This window comes from Hoplias malabaricus, chromosome 2 (assembly GCF_029633855.1).
Source record: "Hoplias malabaricus isolate fHopMal1 chromosome 2, fHopMal1.hap1, whole genome shotgun sequence".
Taxonomy (NCBI): domain Eukaryota; kingdom Metazoa; phylum Chordata; class Actinopteri; order Characiformes; family Erythrinidae; genus Hoplias; species Hoplias malabaricus.
The window spans coordinates 27,523,665-27,541,725 of record NC_089801.1 but is presented as its reverse complement, the minus strand read 5'-3'; the positions used below and the strand labels follow the sequence as shown (position 1 = coordinate 27,541,725).

The following is an 18,061-nucleotide window of genomic DNA, read 5'->3' as shown; positions in this document are numbered from 1 at the left end:
AAGGGCTACAAAGTAATCTGTGTTTTCATTTGTGAGTTGCACTTTATGGAATGAAGTAAAATATATACTCCTTTTAATATATATGTAGTTTGCCTCTTTTTGTCGGTAGGAAAAAATTGATTGCTCCTTTAATTTCTGTTTACTAAGGGCACACATTTCCCTTTGTACACAGGTTGCCTTGGTTTGCAGTTATTATTTTTGTTGTGGAAGTGTGTGTCATCCACCAATTTTAATCAAAGTGGAATAGACTGAAATAATCACTTGTTGTGCCCAAATAATAAATAAATATATTGCTGATAGAAAAGAGACAGGTTGTGGTTATTAGGTTTGAGGTAAATTTATTGTTAGATTTTTTTATTAGTTTACAACATCTTATTACGATCTGAGAAGGCCTCTGGGTCAAAGATATTCATCTATTTTTTTTTATATATTTGATTCTGTATGACCATATAACAACTAGTAGACATGCAGTGATATGCGTGCTTTCATACTCACCACACACACACACACACACACACACACATAAATATAATGGATGTGGACATTGTGCTTTGCAGCTTTTTCATTCCCACTTTTGAAAACATTACTTGACTGTTTGCCCTAATGGCATACAAATAAGACCACACTTCCGAATCACAATCTCACCTACAAAACACTCATTCACACACTCATACACACCTTTACATGTACACATACGTACAAACAGGTGTTCAAAAGTGGACACAGGAGCCACATCGACTGGACAGACCTCAAAAGCTGCATGCTCTCCAGACTGACATACCACTTGACAGGAGCGAGTATTTTTATCACTATACATGGCAAACACTGTAGACTTGGAGTAAGAACAAAGAGTTCAGGTTTTAAAAACCCACTTACTTACTCTGGCTCATTTTGAGAAACAGATTTGTCATGGCATAAGAACAGGGTTTTTTTTTTTTTTAAATAAACAATAGCTGGTAACGTGTTGTGTGTAACCACTAGGGCTGGGATAAAATAGAAGTCAATAATTGGGAAAACCACCATTCCCTGTACTTAAAAAAATACATTTAAATTACTGTAAATTATGTCCACATTAAAAGGGATATATTATGCAAATAAAACAGGTTTTCAGTACATTAGCATATTAGGATCTGGGGTGACTACCAACATACAAGCTGTGAAACAAAACAACCCAGTCTTTTTTGGTGGGACGCCTAAGCCAGTAAACAAAGGATAAAACATTCTGATTCTGTGTTTTCACAGAGAGAGAGAGAGATTAAAGAAGAAAAAGAATAGAGCGATAACAACCAAAAACAAGACCTTCTGCTCCTCGCTCCTGTGCTGTCGTGCAGAACTGAGCTGTGGCTCTTTCTCATTTAAAGGAACATGGGCTTAAACCATTCATTCCAAACAGGGCTATTAAGATGTTTCAGCATCTGTGATGTGCTTTTGGTCAAAGTACTAAAAAACCTTCATTAAGACCTAAGGGAACCATGGTAAATGTGAAACATGAGTATAATATTTCCCCTTTAAGACTTCTGTAATTGGCCACGTTTTATTTATTAATGTTCATATTAGGAACTTCAAATAACTCACCCCCAGCTCCCAAATGGTATTACCGGAACTTTTCAATAATAGAATGATTTGTAAACAATGTGGGGAATATCAGCGAATGTTACTTAGCGAATAACACAGATCTGGGCACCATTCTCAACTATGCAAAATGCCTACTGGCATTTAAAGAAATAAAGTGACTGGTTTCACACAACTACTCAGAGCAGGATTGTGCTGGTTATTACCCTCTAAGCTTGGTAGCATAGTCTGATTAGGGGAATCCTAGTTATGGGATATATATTAGACCAAAATATAGTAATTCCCTATGTACACCAGCATGAATCTGGTCTAGTCCCAAATGGCACCAAACTGCAGCATTCAGTGATGCAGGTCTAGGGCAAGAGACCTTGAGGGAAGTCTCTGGGCAACAAGAGTAGTTTGATAACACCTAACCACCTACAAAGAGATTTTGGACAATTTCATGCTCCCAACTTTGTGGTAACTGTTTGAAGATGGCCCCTTCTTGTTCCAACATGACTGTTCACCACTGCGCAAAGCAAGGTCCATAAAGACATGGATGAGAGAGTTTGGTGTGGAAGAACTTGAATGGCCTGCCGAATGTCCTGAACTCAACCTGATAGAACACCTTTGGGATGAATTACAGCGGAGACTGCGAGCTAGCCTTCTTGTCATCTGTGTCAGACCTCACAAATGAGCTTCTAAACCTTGTGGAAAACCTTCTCAGAAGAGTTGAATCTGTTAAAGCTGCAAAATATGGCCCGACTTCATATTAAACCCTATGCATTAAGAATAGGATGTACCCAAGTTTATATGCCTCAATACTCACTATAATGTATGTCAATGATTTAGCTCAAAAGAAGTGTCCTTGATAAAGGCACCAAGCCCTCCACTGCTCCTGAGTAGCTATTGTGGCTGCCTGCCACTTAGTGTGTGTGTGTATTTACTGCCCCTATACAAGAGTGTTTGTGTTCATTGCCATGGAGAGGTTAAATATGGCACAAGCATGTATTACATTTTACAAGTCTCCCTTATCTTTCCATCTGATCTTGTTGTTAAGGAGAAAATACAGAGACACTGAGGATATCTCCTCTTTGATTTTTCATTACATGAAAGAGTGGCTTTCTTTTACAGAATTGGAATGGGCAGTGGAAGCACACAGTGTGCCAGTAAGTGTACCTTTGTTTGGCAAAAGAAATTGAACACTGTACAGTCTTGTGTTCCTTAGGTGTATGAGAAAAAAAAGTGGACTCTAGTATCACAAATGTACCAGATGAAACTGGAACGTTCTTTCATGTTCAAATGACACCTCATTGCTGTATCGGTAAATACCAGGACTATCTGAAATGGACTGCTGCTATCAGTTTTTGATTAATAGTTTGTGATATATCAAAAATGTGTCCCAGCCCTAGTGATCCCCTTGTATCATACTACAAAATGACTAAAGAAAACCCTGCACTTCACAATGAACTGCTACAAAGAAGGCAGTACTGTGATGAATATATATGGAGTACTACAATGTACATGATCATTTTAGTTCAAACTCAGGTGATCCTACATATATATTTATACAGAATTGCTCAACTGGAGGTGATATGGTGCCCATTTGCTACCAATTCATCTGATCTGGTTTTAAGAAGACTTGCAGGTCTACATGGTACTTTATATACTTTAGAGTGACCTTGTGGTACATAATTATTGCTTGAATGCTTCTCATGCATATATCAATAAACTAGAAGAAAAACATATCACCAGAACTTGCACATCAGAATAACTTTTGTCCCTTGTCCAGCTGAGGAATGCTGTTTGGCTGTGATGGTATAATGATTTTATTGGTCTACGCTAGTTTTCTGTGATAACAACAGTCATTTCTAAAAAGTAGATGTATGTGAAGAACTCTTCTGAGTCTGTGGCGTACTAAACCAAAAGTGCCAGGAGAGATGAATGCACAAACATGTCAGGTGTGTAGAATCCAGCTTTAGTTATTCCAGGTCACATCTCTTACACACACTGGCCATGCACTGCTCTGCTGCTACCTAGCCTTCTGAACTGTGCACACTGCGCTGAGCTCTGCAATCAATGAACATACACAAATATATAGTTACTAAAAGGGAAAAAAAATACAAAGCTAGCATGTCTCATTTACAATATCTTACATAGGTCCTTCTGGGGGCACCTCAGGTCCTTGGAGAAAGCTGTTGAGTCTATAAAAGAGAGATTTAAAATAATAATTGCTACATTTTCTGGTATGGGTTTTTGAAGCCTTATTAGTGGTGCTTGTCAGTAGTGTATTACGGTGGCCAAGAAGACCAAATGTGCTTCTAATAAGTAAACACACTACAAAAGAAGCAAAAACACAGCAGAAATGTTTTCAGAGCACACAAAAGGTAGCAGGTAATTTTATAATGGTTCATTTCTGAGGGTTTATAAAGAAATCTGCAAATTTTAATCATTAGTATTGTTGCAATTGCTACAAAAACTAAACCATCATACGTAACACAAGTTGATGATACTTGAGCATCACACTGTGCATAACTGGATTCCAAGACATTAGTCATCCACACTAGAGCCAGGACTTCCCCGAGGGATTGTGACCTAATGCCAAATTTGCAGGAAGGCCTCAATGAAAAATTATTTTCTGATGGAAGTGATAAATAATCTTTTTTTTTTTCCAGAAAACTGCTAATTGGAAGAGCTAACAAATGCATAGAAGTGTCAATTACGTAGAAAAAAATAACACATTTAACATGTGTTTATTACATATCTATACAGAGAAATTATTGAACACCCTTCGTATATATCCTGCATCAGTAGCCAAAACTGTAAATAAACTACATGGACAAAAGTAGCAGTAAAACCTCCTCCTCCAACATTTATTCTGAAACAACTTTATTTTGAGCAATGAGATTATATTTTTACTGAAAGAGATAACATTTTAATATCACCCTTCTCTGCACTCTCATAGTGAAGAGATAAGTATCACATCATACATTCCTAGGGACGTGTTCTTTATTAATACAATACATTTATTTTATTGATAAAGTAGATTTAAAAAATAATTCATTTATTTTGTATTTTCATTCATTCATTATCTGTAACCACTTATCCAGTTCAGGGTCACGGTGGGTCCAGAGCCTACCTGGAATCATTGGGCGCAAGGCGGGAATACACCGTGGAGGGGGCGCCAGTCCTTCACAGGGCAACACACACCCACACATTCACTCACACACTCACACCTACGGACACTTCTGAGTCGCCAATCCACCTACCAACGTGTGTTTTTTTTTGGACTGTGGGAGGAAACCGGAGCACCCGGAGGAAACCCATGTGGACACAGTGAGAACTCCTCACAGACAGTCACCCAGAGCGGGAATCGAACCCACAACCTCCAGGTCCCTGGAGCTGTGTGACTGCGACACTACCTGCTGCACCACCGTGATGCCTTCTTTTGTACTTTAAGTATACTATATATTTTTTTGTGGATCAGATTTCTGCAGTTTGGTTTTAAGCTGTAGAACCCATTTGTTATATTTTAAACATCTGAATTAAAAGAATGAGGAGCATTTCCCAGCACTCCATTTTATAAAATGACTAAGACAGGACGAGGACTTTGTGTTGTGGCTTTTCTTGGCGGTGTGTTTTCCTGTTTAAAACATGCTGGGTCTTCTCAACATAGTATATGTCTGTATACATGTACAACAGTTTTAAAAATTAATCTCTGTCCAAACAAAGAGTGTCCATATAAATTCAGGATGTATATAATTTCTAGGTTCAACACACTACAGCATGGTAGATCATGAATTTCCATGAAATAAAATCAAGCAAATACCTGAATGTAATTATTACAATCATTAAAAAAATTGTGCAAAGATTGTGAAGTAAAAAACAGAGAATTTTGTTAAATATATGTGAGCGAGTGATTTGTGAGTAAATGAGTGAGTATAAGTGAGTGCATGAAAGTGAGTGAGAGAATGAGTGGATGAGTGAGTCCGTGAGTGAATGAGTGATCTGAGCAAGTTAATGAGTTACAAACCAGTTCCATCAGGTGATTCACATCTAAAAATGATAGAGATTTCAAGTCGTATAAAGATTTATTTGATAAGCCAGTGTTTTCTACTTACAATTTCACTCTTTCTTGAAATAGCACACACAATGGTAGATCAACTCTAGTTGTGCTATTTATTAGTTTACTAATAATCTTCTAGTAATAAAGTCATTAGTACATAGTTTACAATGAAACTTACTTGGAGTTCTCTGCTGCTTCCCTTAACTCCTCATCAAGTCTGTGGAAGAAACAATGGGAATTTGTCATTAGCTCAGGAAGGCCTTGATCATATGCTAACAACGTCTGTTCTAACTTATGAACTCTGGAAAACAACGATAGTCAGGTCCGGATATCCGCCTTTTCACACATGTAGCATACAACAGATGCTTTCTCACTACAGAAAATGCTTTAGCCATGGGGTGTCACCTGTGTGTTTACTGATGTTGTGGTCAATGCAGCTCAAGGTGTGTTGGCCAATTTTCTCCACTATTCTCGCTGTTCAGAACCTTACTTTAAAATACTCACTGACTTCTTTAAAACTCAAGAACGACTGGCTCATTTTGAGCTGCAAATTTCCTTTGAAGATACAGGTTTTGTGCTCTATGTATGTAATGTGTATAAGGATAGACAAAGTACAAATAGAGATATCATAATTTAAATGTGATTTTAAATCTTTGTCATTTTTTGTCTTATAAAGAAACACAAAAAAGATGGAATCTACTGACTGTTTACTACAAGCTGAATATAGTAGGCGGGTGAGGGACAAGTAAATTTGAGGAGAGAGAGAGAGAGAGAGAGTGCTCTATGACAATAAAACTCTTGAATCTTGAATCCTTTGAATGTGTATGATACATCACTATGATCTGATCCCAGATCAGTGGATTAACACGGACACTATCCTGACTCTGTCCATTTACCTCTGGCTCAGGTGTCTGCTCTGTGAACAAAGAGAGCAGCTGAGAAACTGAAAATTGATTTTACATTGAAAAGCGCACAGAGTCATTTCCAGTTCTCCATTTGTCCATTACCAAAATGAAAATTGAATGACCAAAATGTGCAGGGACCCAGACAACTGGGGTGCTGTATTCAGCCACAGCAATGCTGGAACCGAACAACCACTGTTGTCCACTGTTGATGATCATTGTTTCCCATCAAATCTTGTGCAAACACAGGCAGTTTCACTGGATAGCTCAAAAGTTCTAAGAATCCTAAACGGAACTGGTTCAAAAAGCAGAGTTAATTTGGTCAAAAATGCTATAAGTAGCGCAAACAGGGAGCAAGGCACAAATTCACTGTAAATTCTCTGAAAATCTGAAAAAGATATTCACATATGGACATTAGCAGAAATTTGTACTAGGGGTCTGGCCTGATAAGTCAGCAAAATGTCCAGTACAAATGACTGAGACATTTGCGTTCACACATATAGCTACTCCAGGTAATGTCAGAAAAAGTTCTGGGTTACTGTGCATGTCTGAAAACGGTTATTGAGTCAGATGCACTAAAAACTTACTACAATGTAGTGGATAACACCACTGTATCAGTCCTTGAGCAAGTCTCCTAATGCTACATACTTAACATCTTAGAATTTTAAGTCACTCTGTTTAACGGCATACCCCAAATGCCTTAAATGTTACATAAAAACTCTAGAAATGGTGTTGGAAGCAATTTGGGTCATCGTTCAAATGTGACTTTAAATCACAGTGGATAACTCTTTCGGATACAGAACTGGGCTGCAGTGGAAAAGGGGCTTTGTGGCAGGAAAAAAAAACCCTGCCCTGAATCTATCAAGCTGTATGTTTTTAGAAGATCCCAAAAAGTCTTTTATTTGCAAGTCGGAACACAAGGTCAGGATTGTGGCAGCTTTAGCTCCCATTTCAGTATTTTTGTATCTGTTACCAAGGAAACCCAGTATCAAAGGTGTGAAACTCCAGAGCGAACGTTCACAGCTTCAGCAGAAATTCTCAGGAACACTCTGACACCTCGACACAGTGCTGAACCCACAAGTGATTCTGCTTGTGTGGGGTAGGCGAGAGTATTAATCTATATAGCTTTTTACTTATGCAGTCATTCATTCTATATTTAAGAAATAATACACGAGAGGGAGTGCAATAAATTGAGATGCTGGCACTGGTGTGCTGTGGTCATGGATCAGTACACCGGTGCCCATATCTAATGTTATAACACAAACCTTGAGTGTATTATTGTGATTATACCACAGCTTGTTATCACCTCTTAGTATTAGGTTTTAAGATAAAGAATACAGAAAACAAACTGTTTGTTTATCAACCTTCCGCAAGGCAAAATAGTTCCATTCCATCACGCAAATTTTACACCAGTTTTGATCGGAACCCAGGCTGCGTTACTCAGAGTTGCTCTCGGTCTAAATCAGGACAGCACCGGAGCCAATAATAAATTAATAGTATAAATAAAATTTGATGGTTTAACCATTGTCTGAATCAGGTTCAGATCAGACTGATATATAATACATGTGAAAATAATGGCAAGTTTTGTCTGTTTAAATTAAAGTTGTCTGGTGGACAAAAACAATTTTCTTTTTGTTTACAAATCACAAAGCGAATAACCTGTCCAGTGTGCCATAAATCTTTACCCAAAATTATCCAAAAGTCTAGGCACCCCACCGCTGTCTTGCAGGCATGTAAGTCCTGTAAGTAAGTTTACGTGTATTTTGCAGAGTAATACCTGAAGAGCTTCAGTCAGAGTGCAATTATTGTGCAATACTAGAACTCCTGGAATGTCCCTCAGCCAGTCATATTGCAGCAATTAACTGTGTTATATGTACATTTACCAGCACTGGCCCTTGTGCTGACAAGCTTCTGACCTCAGAGGGAATTTGGACCCTAACCTATTTGTACTAGCTAGGATACACATTCTGTCTGAACACTAAGCACGTTTGTGATTCCCTCTGGATAAAAACATCTGCTAAATGCTCTAAATGTAAATGTAAATTTAATTTACAGTATCTGGCAAATGCTCTTATGCAGAGTGATTTACAAATTAAATCATGTTTCTAGTATAGAATAATGTAAGGTTACATGTCTTGCCCAAGGATGATTGGTAGAGTTTGATGTAGTGGAAAAGTAAATTCAGTATAACTTTTATGTACAAACAAACTAAAATTCCACTTACTTGATGATGCTTTCAGGAATATGGACATATTCCATAGGGATAAGCTCTTCCAACTCTGCTAAACTGTTCACATATCTAATCTTGCTACTGAACTTTGAACTATGGAAAGTGCACACACACAACACAAGAAACAACAAAGAATAAAATCACTTACAATCACACATAATACTTTTTTTATTATTAATTATTTTATTCAGCTTCCTTCTCCAACCCATGCCTTAGTCATGAATTCAAATTTTAGCATTTGCCACTCAAGATTTATAGTTTTACCTGATAAAAGGCCTGGTGATTGCTAGAATAGTCCGGATGAACCAGGAAGGGTGAACTATAATGAAAGATTTCAGGTTCTTCCTTAGCCTGAAAGTATGTTTACAAGTTAGACTGGTTTTCAAGTTTTGGTTCCCATCTAACACTTAGATATTTATAAGAATAGAGATAAATACCTTCTGTCAATCATCTGATAGCATTTCTTAAGCCAGCCAATGCCAGGCATCCTACGGTGAGGAGTTGCTCCATTCAAGTATACAATCATGTAGTCCTCCGCAACCATTAGTTCCAATGTGCTGATCACATACCTGACATCACAAATTTGACATGCTTAATATGGATCAAATATAAAATTTCAAGTACACTGATTAATAATGTTGGTATTTGTATAATTATAATATTTCAAAAACTGCGAACATTGGCAAACACTGCATGTTAGACAGTTAAAGACTGGCTAGTATTGTCATTCATTCCTTCATTCATTGTCTGTACCCACTTATCAATTTCAGTTTTGCGGTAGGTCAGGAGCATACCCGGAATCACTGAGTGCAAGGCAGGAACACGCCCTGGAGGGTTTCCTTTGCAGGGTGACACACACTCACACCTGGGGACACTTCTGTCGCCAATCCACCTACCAACATGTTTTTTGGACCGTGGGAGAAAACAGCACACCTGGAGGAAACCCACGCAGACCCAGGGGAACACACTAAACTCCTCACAGTCACCTGGAGTGGGCTCAAACCCACAACCCCGAATGGCTATTATTATATTAACCAAAATTACTTATGGTTGCAGAATCAGCTCAGCCTTGATTATCCCAGTCACTCAAGGACAGGGATCATATTGAGGTGGGATATGAGGGAATGCAAACCTTTAAAAATGAACACCACCTTTGCATCCCCTTTATATTAATATAATTTCAAATATTTTAATTTCATTTAATTTAATTTTAATTTTCCATGGGTTTGGTGGGTTTGACTATTATAACCAGGGAAACGCATACAGGTAATCACCTTGAGAAGATCAGACTCAGTTCATTGGTAAGGTAGCAGTTAGTATTGCTAGCTCACATGCAGTGTAGAAGGCCCTGCACCCAATGATCCCATGTAGGCTCCAGGCCCACCATGACCCTGAACCCAATAATCTGTTACAGACAATGAATGAATGAATGACTGTTTTCTCTGTTTTACCATATTGCTTCTTTAATATCACTTTTAATTGGTTTTACTTTTGCCTAATTAATTCACTGCAAGATGAACTTTACTCACAAGAAGAGGTTCTCCATTATTTCATGGTAGTCCTCTCTGTCACTGTCCGGAAGAAAGCAAGCAGCAAACACAATGATGGCATTCACACCATTTCCATAGTAGCCTTTAGGAGGAAGCAGAGCATTGTGTGTAGAAATATGTTAAACTATGTGTAGACCAAGTTTTGTACCAAAATTGCCCCAATCCAACCACATTCTTCAAACACTTTCAACTTTTTTTTGACAATGTACCTTTAAGTCTGATTCATGTAAATGACTAGCTCTCATGTAGAGATGCATGAAAACAACACGGGTATCGGGTATTTGCCCGATACCGTGTTCATTTACTCGTAATCGCAAACGAGACTCCAATACCAATATCCAATTAGGGGTGTGCGATATGGCCCTAAAATAACATCATGATATTTCAGGGTATTTTGGCGGTAATAATATTCTTGGCGTTATGAAAACACTGAAAAATACTTTTATTAATTTCCAGAACACAATACTGCAACAAGATAAATGATATATTATTATTTATTAGATTCAATTAATAATGTATTAAATTTCTTATTTAGATTATTATATATAAAATTTTATTTTTGTAAAAAACCTAACAATTTCAAACATTCAGAAAGAACAATATATAAATCAGTAAGCATTTGCTTATTTTGTAAACAACCATAACATACCTGACATTGTATAAAATATATATAGAACATTTGTATATTCTATCCAAACCACTTCCACACTACTGAAGTCACTCGTCTTTTGGAGCATATTCCACCTGTTGCTGTGTTTAAATGACTCATGTAATAAATGCATGCTAAGTTACATGTAACTGCATGACTTCATTATGTAAACAAGTCAAAATATCATGATAATCACGATGTTGACTTTTTTTATTGTTTGAAAAAAATTTGTGATATCATTGCCCAAGATACAACATGTCACAGCCCTATTTCTGATACCTTGTGTCTAGTGTACATTGTACTGTGCTAATGAGTAGACAACTCAAAATGTGGGCGGTCTGGAATTATTTGACAGTCTATGATGGCAACACAAGCCGGACTGTTTTCACTATCCTCGAACAAGGTGGATATTTCTTCACTCAAAGTGTATTTTTCTCCCTGGAAAGTTTTTCTCGTTTGCAAGAACACTTTTTGTTGCCTGACGTGTTTTTTTTCCTCAAACAAAACTATTTCCTCCGCTCGTGAATTTTGAATTGGATCCAATGGCATAGATCAGGCTGTTGCTTTTAAATAAACAATACCAAGTGGGCTTAAATTGATGTAAGCTGTATTATATATATTCATATACAAATGTGTTCATAGTTGTGATGTCATAACCATGATTAAGTCAATTTATTTTTTTCATATTTGCAATATATGGACTGAGGAGTGGATTGTAAATTTGGAACCTATAGATTGGTACCATGCTTCATATTAGTTTCAAAATGAATGTACTGTATAATGTGTGTGTACATTTGTGTGTACCTCCATGGGAGATGACTTTTTGGTATGGTTCAATGCACTTCATGTTGATCCGGTGCTCCTGTTCACCAATAATTACCGTCCTCCACAGTTTGGACTCCTGACGCTCTTCTACAGCGCTACATGTGGGAATGGGTTCACTCACCTCCCTCACTGATGTTCTTTGAGGTGTCTTAGGCTCTAAAAATGTTCAGATCAGACGCAGAGGAGACACGTGTCCTGAAAAGCTTACTTTTACATCTTATTCATTGAGTTTTTTCACATTATAAAAAAGCCATTGTACTGACAGTTAGTGGCCTGGATGTGTCAGAGGTTCTGTGGTTACACTCTTTTAAACATGACTTTCCCCATGTGGGGGAACTGCTCCATGGAGCGTAAACCATAAAATGACAATTGTCCTTTGAGTAAGATGAATGTGTAAATAATTACTAGTAGAAAAAGTAAAAGGCAGAGCAATTTACTGAATAGCTAACTGTATCATAACCTTAAGTCCTTTATTGCAATACATGCTTTACATAAAGTGCTCTGACTCATGGCAGGAACACCATGATATGCCAAATACAGCCAATGAGCAAGAGTCCTATTTGCCTACTACAAAGTAATATTGCTCTGAATAAGAATGTTTATCAAATGCCAAAAATGTTAACGTATAAATTCTTCTCACCTTCCCAGTCCATTTCATGGTCTGTATAGTCCAAAATGTCAGCTTCATCAGGTGTGTCTAAATCATCTACATTAATGTCCAGGTCATCAGGGGTGTCAAACAGGTCATCCTCACTCTGGTCCAGTGAGAGGCTGATACGAGGAGCTGAGAGCTTCTTCCTCTGAGAGACCATGCCCCCGTCCCCCTGCAGAGGGAGAGAGGTAGGTGGGACTAGAGGAGGTAGGGGGAGAAAGAATGATCATATGTTCAGATCAGATAAATATATAGTGTTAGTAACTTAGCCTTTAATTTCTCAAAACAATCTCAGATCACTATTTTTAGTAACAACTTTGGTATACAGTTAACATTTTACACATAATACCATCTCTGCAGCTACTTTTCAATCTTGGGCACGAACATTTACAACTATAGATTAATTCAATCTTCCCTGTTTTTAGACAATGTCATGTGCCCTTTACGTTGCTGGAACATTGTTAAATTTCCATATTAGTGTTATGCGACAAATTAGCTTCTCACTCAAACTTTCTGTTCCACATTAAATGGTACAGAAATTATATTCTCGTACTCAAGATATGTATTCAACTTTTTGTGGGTTCTGTGTCAAGCAGGATGTGATTTCAGTCAACATTATATGTATTCACTCAGTTACACTGTAAAGTTTAGTGCTACCCCTCAATGTACTACAAGCATAAATGGACAGCAAATGGCTAGAGGTCACCTTAGTCACCAGGGAGGCCAGTGTGGATTTACAGTTGTTGATACTTAAAGGTAAGGTAGGACTGTAAAGCTGGCTTGAAGGGGGGTGGGTCTGGGACGCCAGACTTCACTGTTGAGCTTTCTGAAGGTGTTGTGGGCTTAATTCAGTGAAACACCAAAAAGAGGAGGTGCCTATCTGATGAGCCCTGTGAACATCTAGTGATACAGTGGCTGGTTTGGGTTCTCATGGGCTGGGCTAGTATAAATGAAGGCTGATTAATTGATTCATGTTTCTAAGGTGGCATAACACCTGTAATGTAGAGGTTCTTTAGCATTGTTACTTTGCTGCTACTGTTTAAAAAATGCTACTAGCAGTTTTTAAATATATTCTGCACCAGATTTACCTGGCCTGCCTTCTGCTCCTTCTGAGCTCATCTTGTGTTCAGGAGGCTGCTCCATCCCCACATCACCAAACAGGAGACCTGCACAGAAATACACAAACACAGTTCAATTCTGATGTTACTATCTGCTATAAAAGTAATCATATTTACAGATTGTTTTAAAAAATATACCAACTATTCATGTTGGTTTTCGGTTGCATATTTTGTGTCCAATTTTCTCCCCAGTTTCTACATTCACTGTCCATTCTCTCAAATCTCAGTACTTTGTAGTTCTACAATTCCAGATTGTAGTACAGCTGTTGCTCTGCATACTTTGTTTGCCCCCTTCCACCCTTTAGCTGGTGGACTGCACCTTCTCAGCAGCACCTTCCATCATCACTACTGTGTCTGATTGATTGTAACAATGTAACACAGATTAACACACCACCAACACATAACTATAACTGCAGTGCTGAGAAGGATCCATCTGCCAAATCATACCTACTCTGTGGTGGTCCTTTGGGGATCCGGTTTAACAAAATATAATTATATTAAGTATTATTACTATTATCATTACACCCAATGAATGTGTTGTGTAAGGTCTTTTCATTTTTAGAAATATAACTTGTTAAAATCAAACAAGACTCATTTACTATAACATAGAGCACTTTGCAGTGAAAGTGGGGTTATGATGTGCTCATTTCTCCAGTCTGGAGATTTATGGAGTAGAAAAATGTATATATAAATGGTAATTTTGTTCCATGGGCTCATCCTATCATATTCTAAAGTACTATTAAATAAATAAATCCAACAGCATTCACAGCAATAGCAACTCTCATTCTTGTGAGTAAATCTCCACAACAGAACTAGGGCACAGCAATAGAAAGCCTCCTGAAAAGCAACTGCAGTGTCCCAATTCTATTCCACCATAGTGTTTCCATCTACTGTGTTCTCAAGACTCTGCTAAGCACTCAGAGTTTCAGAACATAAGCAAAGTGCCATTTCAATAGGGCCCTAAAGAAAGTGTTGATGCAATTAATTGTGTATTAAATTTATAAAAATCAGTCTTAGTAATCTTCTACAGTGCCAAGTCTACAAAGGACCCCTTAATTAACTCTTTGGAGCCCCTGAAAAACACAATACCTTTCTTTTGGGTGTCCCTAAAAAAAACTTATATGAATTCAGAAAAATATTTATTATAGACTATTTTGTCTGGCACTGTTCTGCTAAAATAACCCAAGAAAAGATCTCATTGTAATTGCAGTATATGCCTTTTTAAAATCCAAATTATACACCTCCATATCTAAGGTTTGTTCTCACAAAAATAAGTCGCCCTCATGGGGGCAGAGATGCACCCATCCAGCACTACCGTGACAGATGTTGGCTTTTGTGATGTTGCCTGATAACAGTCGGGAAGGTCCCTTTTGTCTTTGGCACAGAGAACTCAATGTTTGTTCTTCCTGAAAACAAGCCGAAAGGTGAACTCATCTGACCACAACACATACGTTCATTGTTTTTGTGACCATCAGAGATGACTCAAGCCCTGAGAATTCAGCGGTGCTTTTGCATAGAGTTGGTCTATGGATTTCACCTGAATTAATAGTGATTCATGTGGGAGAGCCACAAGCCATATTTTTACTTGCAAAGACAGAGCCTTCGGTAGATGCTCATTTTATGCTTTATAGTTATAGAGGAATGTTTTAAAACAGCGTAACTTGAGTATTTTATAAACTTCTCACTCTTATTTTGCCTCTTACACTTTTTGAGAGTGAGATTATATTTACCAACAACTATCAATTTGATCAAAGCTTTTCATCTATTCAAGAGAATTAACAAACAAACGATTCTCCTTTTTACTGCATTTTACTAAAAATCCCAACATTTCTGAAAACAAGGTTTGTAGCACACAGAAGAGCCATCATAGCTACCGTGATGTTTGTAACATTAATTTCACGTAGTCACGTAATTAGCCTGCAACGCTTGAGTCCAAGATATACACATTTAAGTTATAAAAAGTGTTTAAAAACTGCATATTTCAGATTTTTATTTATTTATTTATTGAATAAGGCATAATACAATTTACACGTATTTACAAATATCAGTCTTAAAGGCACAGTACCAGCAAGGTTGGAAATGGCTATATGAAGATGAATTATGACAAAACATAAAATTACGGATTACAAAACAAACACAATTTCAAAATGGACCTCAAGAAAAAAATTAACAGTACTAATGGTTTCTAACTCCACAATAAGCTGCCAGATGACAATCTACAGTGACCTCATGTGTGTGCCTGTGTTGTTTTATTATTATTATTATTATTTATTCATTTACTTTTCATTCATCCATACATCTATCTATCTATCCAGTAACAGGAGTGGGAGAAAGAGAAGGAGGGGGAGTTATGTCATCAGCTACTCGTTCTCATCTCTCCCCTCCTCCATTTCAGCGTTCACGCAGACATACATGCGCGCGCCACATGAACACACTCTAACGTGCAGAACAAAAACAGAGACCTGCACGCGCGTAGGCACAACGACGGATGCAATGTAAATGGTTTAAAAGTAGGTCGGCTTTCTGTGTGGCTGAGTAGACCGTATAAAAATGCCGTATCAGATTATGTGGTCAGCCTCGATGAGCAAAACTACGTTATTTCATTCGAAGAGCCCAGGGCACACACAAATCCATAAACACAAGTAGCCAACACGCACCTTCAAAGATGCTGAAAACAACCCTCCCCCACACAACACTGTACACGGCTGCCCCTCCCTCTCCTCCGGTTTCTCATGGAGAAATGATAACTGAGTACTCCCCCTTTCTCCCTTAAAAAATCCCTAGCACGAATAAGACACTCACCGCTGATATTACTCGCTCCCCTCGGTCTCTCTCTCTGTGTTTGTCTCTCGTCTCTGTGTCAGGCTTCAGTTCATGGGAGTGTGTCAGGGTGCTCTACGTGCGCAGTCAAAGAGATGCTCAGCTCACTCACTACCGCCAACCGCCACCATTTTGTGGTCACGTGACTACTTGCAGGCGGGCAGCGAGTGAGCCCCCAACTGCTGCTCCACCAGGAGTTTGTTCCTCCGTCAGAAAGCATTCTCACATCCAGTCAAACCAATTACTCTATAATACCTGACAGAACAGATTTGGTGGGAGAGTGGGCCCCAACGTGCAAGTCCGTCAGAAGGCACAAATGCAATATCACCATTTAGTTAAAAGGAGCAGGACAGGTTTAGTAGCAAGAGTGAGCCCCAGCATGCAGCTACCGCCAGAAAAGAGTCTCCCAATACGGCTCAAAGACTAATTAGAACTTACGTCCTGTTTTTTAATTAACATCTGAAGTGTACTGCCATGTAATAATGTAATATACCAGCTCTGCCTAAAATAAAAAAAAAATTCAAATTGTGAAGACAAAATTCCTTCATTTACAGCTCCCCCTGAGGTTCAAATCTGCTATAGGCGTGAATGATGCGTCATCGTATCGAAGTATAGAGATATGCCACTTGATGACATTTTTGAGCATTATCCTTTGTTGAATTTAAGGTGGCGTTAACTGAAAAATAGCAGGGTTCAGTTCCCTTTAAAAGGCTTTGGAAACCACAGCAATGACTGCGGTAATAGTAAATGCTGTCTCCATCATGAATTCACTTGTTTTTTGCTACTAATCAAAGCTCCATGCACCAAGTCAGAGAGATCAGTATAGGCTTTTTATTTCTTGTTGCAATGTGCACTTCTCATTGGATTCTTTTGTCTGCCACCAAATAGCTGGATAACAACAAATGTCTCTGCAGTTTGAATATTTTATAAATGGCAAATTTTTTGGATGTCTGCATTTCATTGTATAGACACTGCATGGTTAACATCACAGTTCCTACTCTGTTTTCTTGGAACCACAAGAAAGCAGGTACAAAACAAGTAACAGGTTGCCTAATGGAAAAGCAAAAAAGCAGAGCAGAGTACTTACCATGCAGTGGAAAAGTAACATTAGCGTATCTAACAGATAGCAAATAGAGCCTCATTGTGCAGCTCATGCAGATAAAGCTATGCACATAAAGTATCATTTCCTGATTTAAAACAAGACCAGGCAAGCCTACTGTGCTGGATCACAACCAGCTGCAAAAACAATTATCACATAAATATCTTGGATATCTCTGAGAGTAGACATGTGGGTAATGTTGTGTTTCATGAAATTACAATGTGTATTGTTTCATGCAAAATTACATATGACATTGCCAAATTAAGGACACAACTTTTTTTAATCAGGGCTAAAAAGTGGACTTTAGAATTCAATTATTAATTCATTCATTGTCTGTAACCACTTATCCAATTCAGGGTGGCAGTGGGTCTGGAGGCTACCCTGAGTTACTGGGCACAAGGCGGGAACACACCCTGGAGGGGGCACTAGTCCTTCGCACACTCACACCTATGGACACTTTTGTCTAGCCAATCCACCTACATGTGTTTTTGAACCGTGGGAGGAAACCAGAGCATCTGGAGGAAACCCAGGCAGACATGGGTAGAACATTTTCTGGAGAATAATTCAGGTAATTGTGTTTACTGGTCTGTTTATTAAAG

The 18,061-nt window shown here is 38.2% G+C and overlaps 1 protein-coding gene across 2 annotated transcripts; it reads right to left on the bottom strand.

Annotated features, from left to right (window-relative positions):
• Window positions 1-336: 336 nt before the first annotated feature.
• Window positions 337-17,510, bottom strand: prune2 (prune homolog 2 with BCH domain). Of its 2 annotated transcripts, none has more exons than XM_066657921.1 (11): window positions 17,451-17,510; window positions 13,514-13,591; window positions 12,414-12,623; window positions 11,753-11,929; window positions 10,279-10,381; window positions 9,187-9,318; window positions 9,014-9,100; window positions 8,744-8,842; window positions 5,796-5,834; window positions 3,708-3,755; window positions 337-3,621 (listed from the first exon to the last, which is right to left on the bottom strand). In XM_066657921.1, the coding sequence occupies exons 1-11, from the start codon at window positions 17,503-17,505 to the stop codon at window positions 3,588-3,590; spliced, it is 1,062 nt and encodes a 353-aa protein (XP_066514018.1). In that variant the 5' UTR covers window positions 17,506-17,510; the 3' UTR covers window positions 337-3,587. The 2 variants fall into 2 exon arrangements, with proteins under 2 accessions (XP_066514018.1, XP_066514026.1); XM_066657929.1 differs by lacking the exon at window positions 17,451-17,510 and adding an exon at window positions 16,346-16,515 and having other exon boundaries at window positions 339-3,621.
• Between the last annotated feature and the right edge of the window lie 551 nt (window positions 17,511-18,061).

Bases quoted from the DNA above. Each gene is read 5' to 3' on its own strand.
- prune2 (XM_066657921.1), bottom strand. From the start codon at position 17,505: ATGAGGCTCTATTTGCTATCTGTTAGATACGCTAATGTTACTTTTCCA. The intron at 5,835-8,743 runs GTAAGTGGAATT...TTTCTTCCACAG, and splicing joins ATTCCTGAAAGCATCATCAA to ACTTGATGAGGAGTTAAGGG. The intron at 3,756-5,795 runs GTAAGTTTCATT...TCTCTTTTATAG, and splicing joins GAAGCAGCAGAGAACTCCAA to ACTCAACAGCTTTCTCCAAG.